Source organism: Rhagoletis pomonella, unplaced genomic scaffold (assembly GCF_013731165.1).
Source record: "Rhagoletis pomonella isolate Grant_MI unplaced genomic scaffold, Rhpom_1.0 Rhpom_scaffold_02989, whole genome shotgun sequence".
In the NCBI taxonomy this organism is placed as follows: Eukaryota; Metazoa; Arthropoda; class Insecta; order Diptera; family Tephritidae; genus Rhagoletis; species Rhagoletis pomonella.
Window position 1 is genome coordinate 14,441 of NW_023461542.1, and position 7,607 is coordinate 22,047.

The 7,607-nt window shown below is 50.5% G+C and overlaps 1 protein-coding gene across 2 annotated transcripts; it reads left to right on the plus strand.

Moving 5' to 3' along the window:
• Positions 1 to 259: 259 nt before the first annotated feature.
• Positions 260 to 7,345, plus strand: LOC118753875. Of its 2 annotated transcripts, XM_036488749.1 has the most exons (2): positions 260 to 6,015; positions 6,061 to 7,345. In XM_036488749.1, exons 1-2 carry the CDS (start codon positions 377 to 379, stop codon positions 7,133 to 7,135), a joined length of 6,714 nt encoding a protein of 2,237 aa, XP_036344642.1. In that variant the 5' UTR covers positions 260 to 376; the 3' UTR covers positions 7,136 to 7,345. The 2 variants fall into 2 exon arrangements, with proteins under 2 accessions (XP_036344642.1, XP_036344641.1); XM_036488748.1 differs by having other exon boundaries at positions 260 to 7,345.
• Positions 7,346 to 7,607: the final 262 nt, after the last annotated feature.

The window sequence follows — 7,607 nt, forward strand, 5'->3', positions numbered from 1 at the left end:
GGCAGCCAATATTTGCACACTAATCAGAGTGCAAATAATAAATAATTCGACGAACCACGAGTTCAACACAATAGAAGGTCTTTGTTATATCTGTAGCGATGAAAAATATTTATGTAATATTACTGTAACATTTTTTCATGGTATTTGTAAAAATTTTGAGCTTTAAAGAGCTTGAGCTATTCATGAAGTTGCCAGCATAAAAATTCGTCTTCGCTTAATTTTTGTTTTTCATAAAATCTTTAAACTCATCTCACCTTTTCCTCTCTCTCTCTTTGCACAGACTGTCCAGACATCTTGGCGACCTCAGCTGCCGTTACCCAAAGAACTTGACAACTCCACCGATGAGCCAGACGACTCAAACGTTGACGCCGTCGACATGGAGCGCTCACAAATAGCTCACAACGCAACGTCGTCACACGCCAACAGCCGAAAAGACAATTCCCTAAGCGCCTCACAAGCGTCCACGAATCATACGCCCGCCAGCAGCGCTTCGAATAAGAAGTGGTCCTTTGGGCGCCTCTTTCGTCGGAAGAAAGATATTGCCTCGGATTCATCGTCTGAAGAGGATCGCAAAGCTGGCTTTGTACCCACCCAAAGAAATGCACGCCATGCCACCACCAGCAGCGGTGGCGGCGGCGGCAGTAGTGCCAATTTGAAAACAAAATCGAGTAATAAATCAAGTAAAGTTAGTCGTAGCAGCAAGTTGAATGGCGCCAGTTTCGATCACATCGTCATCAATCCGCAGACAGGCGCTCTAATAGCACCACCACATCCACCGCAACCACAACATGTGGATCATGAATTCTTTTTACCCGTGGAGACCATTTCACCCACGGAGGCTTACTATCAGAATCAGCAACAACAGCAACAGTACCTCCCGCATGCCGGCGCGCATCCAGCCATTGCAGCTTATATGCGCTCCTCAAACTCGTTGGATCGACGCGCTGCGCGTGCCGCGGTAAAAACACGTTCCGCGCAACGTTTGCCACACGAAAAGGCGCTTGGCGCGCATTCATCCAGCGAGGAAGAGTTGATTTCTTTGAACTCCTCAACTTTTTCGAAATATCGCAGTGATGAGAGCATTCATAGTGGTGGAATGGGTGCCGCCAATAATGCGCAGAGCAGGCGTAGTCGCGCCGCGCGCAATGAGCGCTACTATAAACGGCTGTCGCGTGATGGCGAGCCAAGCAGCGGCCAGGTGCCAGTCATGTATGCGCCACAGCCAACACAACGCTGGAAGACGCAACCAGTGCCGCTCTCTATTTACAATCCATCAGCGCAAGCGACGCCACCTAGCGCTGCTGCCCAGCCGCGCTTAAGAAATACAAGTAGCCTGCAACATGTCGCGCCCTATGTGCAGTGGGGTCAACTACAGCAGCAACAGCAGCCAAAGAATTTGCAGAATAGCGTTAATGATAGCAAGCGCAGCATCAGCTATGACAGCCACATACATTTACAGAATGTCAATGGTCGGCTGCAGACAAAACCGTTGCCACCACCTCCGCCACCACGTGATCCACTGCGACGCGTAAATGTCAGCGGACAGTTGCAGAATGGCAGCGCTGGTGATTTGCGCCCCATTTCGTACGCCTTCGATCAGAGCGGGCTGCCGGCGCTGCCCACTGCTACGCACCGTCTGAGTGGGCGTTGTGTATCAGATGATAAGATTTGGTCGGGACCTGCGGGACCTCATTACCAGTCGGTGCATTCGCTGAATACCCCGCCGGCTGTAGCGCCAGCGCAGCACATGCAGGCCGGCACGCCGCAACAAGCATTTGCGCCCAGTAATACGCCACACCACCGGCGCTTCATTACGCGCGCTGAACGTGATGCGCATCCCTCGAAGAAGTCGCTGCCGAACGGTTTGGAACATCACTACGTTGCCGATGCGACACCGCGCTCGCGCAAGCCCATACACATGCTGGAGCCGCACGCGGATGCGACAAGCAAAGATGCGATTGCGGCTGCGAGTATATTGCGCACGACAAAGAGCGGACTACCTTCACCTTCGTCTCAACAGCACGCAAACGACTTTTGGAAACGCTTGGATGCTGGCGCGCAGCATCGAGGTCGAGACGTGCAGCGCACATTCGCGCCGGAGAGCAACGCCAAACCGCGTTCGGTTTCTAGCTCGCGTGTCGGCGAGTTACGCGCTTACCCTATACCTGTTTACTCGGAGGTGCAAAAGCCACACAAGAAGCCGCAGTCGTCACCACAACCCGCCGTTGATGAGGTGGATAACATTGTGTGCGGCAGTTTGCGAATAAAATCGAAGCCGGACAATTCGAGTTCGAATTACGTAGAGATACGCAGCAAGGACTACAGCAAGAGCAGCTCCATGCCGAACCACTACCAGCGACGTTCGGGCGAGATACCAAACACGCCGAACAAGTATGACGAGTACGTGGCCGAGAAGCGCGAACAGCACCACAAACCCATTTTCACGCCTCCCACGCCACCGCAGCGCAAGCTATCCATACCGCCCAGCAGCGCAGCCGAGGTGCCCATATATTTTCCGCGCAAAAAGCCCGCCAATCTTGAGGAGGCCATCAACGAGCTGGAGGCCATCTACAAGTCACTGGGGCTCACCGAGGAGCCAGAGAAGAAGGAACGCATACCAACGCCCAGTGAGTTTGAGAAGTACGCTTTGGCGCACGCCGACGAATACGATGATGAAGATTCGCCTGCAGGCGAGCCCGATCCCATACGCGACGATGTTGCCTATCGTAACATGCAGCTGGCGAATTTGCAGCACAAAACCGTGGAGAAGCAGCCGCCCTTCGGCATACCTATTGGCCCGGTTGTTGCAGCGCCGCAAAACGACTATCTGCATGTTACGTCCATAGTGGAGCCGACCCAACCGGTGGTGGTGAATACGCCCGACATAATCAAAGATGACTTGGCCGTGCGCGCTTTGCGCAAGGACCCGCCTGGCCCCAAGGACAAATTCATGTATCCGTACAGCTCGTTTCAGAAGAAGAATCGCGCGACGCGCACACAATCTGCAAACATTTACAATCTGATACACCGCGACGCTGCCAAGCCATCCGGTGGTGACCTGCACTCATATCTGGAACTGACGCGCAACTTAGATCGCGCCGGCAGCATGTCGGATTTGCGTAAGGACGATAGCGAGACGACCGCAGATGTTCCAGCTACACTGGCGCTATTGCGCAACCTCAAGGAGCAAGATCAGCAGCAGCTGGCTGCGCCAAAGAAACTCTCGATACCTTTCCGTCATCCCAGTCAGGGTGGCGCCATTTGTGCGCTGCCCGAAAAGCTGCCCAGCAGCAGCGTGGCGCACAAAGAGGAAGTACACAAACCGCCTGTGCCGCTGCCGCGCAAGAGTCTCACGCCTGAGCCCACGGCGGCGAATGCGCAAATGGAGGACGCGCTGAATAAGATTGCAATGGATGCGCAAGAGAAGTCCGTCAAGCTGACGAAGGAGCTGCAAGAGTTGCGCAAGGAAGCGCTCATAACTGCAGCGCGTCCGCCTAAAGCCAACACTGAGGAGGAGAAGCTGGAGAAAGATTTGCAGGAAATTGAAGCGGTGTCGGAGGCGGCAAAGCGCTGCGGAAAAATGCTGCTAGACACCTTGCCCGATGCGAACAGCAGTCAAGCGCTGGCGAAGCCACGCAAGTTGCACAAAGAAGGAAAACTCATTGAGGCCATCGATCAAGTTTCGGAGGCGGCCAATGCGGTATGCGAGAAGATATTGAAGGACATTGTGACCACCGAGCCGCCAGTAGTTGTACAGGAGGCGGTGCAAGTGAAGAACATAACACAAGCCAAACAACCAGATGAGTCTCTGGTCATGCCAAACCTTATCAAGAAGCTGGATCCCATACAGTCGAAGCAGATAGAGGCAATCGCTAAGCGTTGCATGCGTCAATTGAGCGAGCTGGCCAGCGGCGATGACAACCCCGACTATGACAATCTGAATCAGGAGCTGCAGCAGAGTGCAGCCAGCAGCGTACAAGCATCATCAGCAGCAGCAGCTGTTGCCACCTGTAACGCCGAACATATACACTCGGAGCCAGCGGCAAAAGTTGATAATATTGTTTGTACCGTTGCAGAAGAAGCAGATGCAGCGCGCGCACGTCAAGCAACGACAGCGCAGAACATTGAGGAAATCGATCAGATCATGCTGGAGTGCGAGGCCAAAATGCGCCAAGGAGCGACAACCGTGTCCAAAGTGTCAGCGCCACCTATTATCATCGCGGAGCGCACGCTGGGCACTGCACGCCAAGGCGGCGCGACAACGCACAGCAGTGGCGATGATCACACGACTGCGCCCAGCATAACCACAAGCAGCTGCAGCAGCAGCAACAATGCTGGCGTCGGTGGCGTCGGCGCCGGTGCCGTCAAAACCGGTGCCAGCACAACAGCCTCCTCGTTTTCCTCATCCAGCGATTGCCTGGCCAAATCATCGAGTCCCTCCGCCAGTCGACGACAATCTTCGAGCATTACCTCCTTCAATCCCTACTCCTCCAGCGATTATATTAAGTCACCAAGTAGTGAATATCATGCACCCAGCACCGATCCAATAAAAACCTTCAGCACCACATCTTACGATGTTCCATCGACCACAAGCGCCACACCGAACATAAGCGCCACAACGAATAGCACATTCAGCTACTCGCCATCGCCACCACCGCCACCGCTAAATTTGACGCCAGTCAGCGCACGCGCCATCGCCGCTACCACAGTCACTGATGCGGCTACGCGTCATTCACAAGAGCGCGCACGTACACGTTCGCTCTCCTCCCCTTCACAGTACAACTCTTCCGAGGAGTTGGCAATGATTTTCGGCATTGGTGAGCAATCGTCGTCGAGGCGTTCACGAACGCGCGAACAACAGCAGCAGTCGGCACAACCGTCTACCACAAATGTTTCAGGTAAAGATGATGATCTCACTACTACTAAATCAGTTCATGCGCCGCCAGCGCCTGTGTCTGTACAAGTGCCATTGACATCATCTAATCATGCATTCGCTCTCCACCATGCATCCATGCTCGATACCGCTACTACTACTACTACTACTACTACCGCTGCAAAAGCTACCCAGCTACACACTAATCCCAATGCTGTTGCTGTTGAACTGACTGTTGCCAAGGCATACGCATGCGCGAAGCCAAGCACTACTAATAAACCAGAACATTTGAATGTCATTGTTGTTGTTGATAATGTAAATGATCGTGTTAGCGTTGTTGATGTTGAAAATGTAACAGGAACTACTACCACTAAGAATCCCATTAGTACTAGTACCATAGCAACCAAAAACTCCTCTACCAAACCCACACACTCCGACACTAAGAGTTCACCTACTATGTTAAGTCCAAGTAGTTGTAAGCTAGCATCCATACCGGAGTCCCCCCCACAAGTTGAGAGCGCGCCAATGGAGTGTGCAACATTAAAACTTTCACCCAATTTTAATAAGATCTATGCTAGTAAAATAAGTATTGTAGTTGATAAGGTAACGGCAGAAGCAGGCAGAATGGGCGTGGTTACACAATGCGATTCGTTGAGCTCCGGCGAAGAGGAAACCTCATCCAATCCCGACTCGGGTAATGTCAGTTTAGCAGATTTTCCGTTGTGCGCACAAACAAATAATGCATGCTTACAGCTCGAGAGCGTGTGTAATAGTCGTTTTGAGGTTAGAAAGAATTTCGTGAGTGAGGTATCCATAGTGGGCGGGGTTTCGAAGGAAGTTCAAGACGCTAGAAGTGTTGGTGAAGCTGGAGCAGATGTTACCGAATTTCCACCACCGCCAAGCGAAGAGGAATTACGCGATAGTTTGGGAGAGGAAAAGAACGAAAATGGTTTGGGTAATGGGGCGTGTGAGAGAGTAGAGGCTGAGCAGGAAATTGAGCGGGAATTGAAGCGCGAAAACCAAGAAGATGAGAGAGTAGAAGTGAAGGCAAGTGATCATATTGCAAGCGAAGCTCAAAAAGAGCATGAAACTCGAGTAGGCAGCAGGCTAGAAGTGATCACAAAGAAGCACAGTACTAGCGACACTCAGGAGGTGGATGAACGTAGTAAAGACAGAAGTTATGTAACCATCTTCAGGGACACTTCAACCCATGACCGGGAACAGATTAGCTTAGAGGATAGAGGAGATAGTTTTTCGAGTGAAGTCAGAGAGCCTCCCGCGTCTATAGATGATTCAAAGTTCCAAAACAGCACGCCCATCAAGCGCAAAATTAGTAGGAGCGACCTACTCGAGGTGGATGACACGCAACACTTAATAGAATTAGCACAGTTGGTGAGGAGTAGTGGTTCGAGAAGAAATAGCGCATCTGCGTCCGATGTAGAATGCTCCACAAGTGAAAGCCAAAATCGCGCGCCCATCGAGTGTGCGTACAAGTCTCCAGCGCGCATTAGCACCGAATTAGATCATTTGCGGCTGGCGTTTTCAGAACTTTTACAAAGAAATTTAACCGAAGTCGATGAGTTGCCAAGCATTGTAGAAGAAGAGGATGCGGTAGAGTGTTGCGTCACGGCTAGCCAAGTAGCGAGAAGTGATGAATCGTCGCTCAACCTCACAGATAAAGCATACGATACGCTACCACCACGCAAGCGCAGCATAGTCTTTGAGACACCGCCACTTAATCTGAATATCTCTGAAGTGAAAATTAGCTACTGTCCCACTGATAGCCAAGAAAGTGACAGTTGTCCATCCGATACTTTGACACAAATAGCAAAATGCACTACCGAGGTGGAGCAACTCAATTCAGCACTCAGCGAATTGCCACAGAGTGTGGCCGCCGAAGAGGAGGAGGAGACGGAGGCGGAAGAAACGCGCGACGACTTCAAACCGGCCGCATCCACGGTGACTGGTCTACTGCCTTGGCGGCGCAGAAAATCTACTTTAGTGGACGGGGATGGTCAAGCGCTCGACGATGAGAAGCCTTCAACCAGCGCTGCGGCGGCGAAAAATCAGCGGCACGCCCTCTCAGTATTCGGTGAATTGCGTCCGGCTGCGGGGGCGGCGGCGGCGGCAGCGGGTAGCTTGACAACACTTGAACACGTGCTGTTGGCTTGTTCGTTGGGCGTTATCACACCCATAGATCTATATACAATGTGCCTGATCATAATTGGCATGATAACTATAATAGCGATTGTTTTGTTTTGATTGAGTGGTGGCTTCAGATTCACTCGGCGCTTGCGCTAACGAGTTTCGAGTTAAAGCAAATGTTGTCTTTTGTAGTTGTTGAAAATACCTAAGCCACTTTACACACTTTGAACGTAAAATAAAATTGCACATTGTTAAGTTTGGTAGAATGATGGATGAGATATGAAGATGAATAAAAGGGTAGAAAATAAAAGCGAAATGGAAAGAATATTTGAGCGTTTTTTTTAAAATGAGTTCCAATTTTGTATAAGTGGAAAATGCACTCACTTACAATTACATACATAAATATTGTACACATGCATACGATTGTATTTGTTGTTAGTTGTAGCTATAAGGTGACCAACTAATCATTTTTATATTCTTATTTTTTGAGTTAATTAACAAATTCAACCAAAACGATTAACGTTTTATAAGTAAATATAGTAAAATTTATCGATACAGTTGCTGCAATATATTTTTTAATTTTGAAAAA

What these genes read in the sequence shown, in the direction of transcription:
- LOC118753875 (XM_036488748.1), top strand. Translation starts at nt 377, where the DNA reads ATGGAGCGCTCACAAATAGCTCACAACGCAACGTCGTCACACGCCAAC.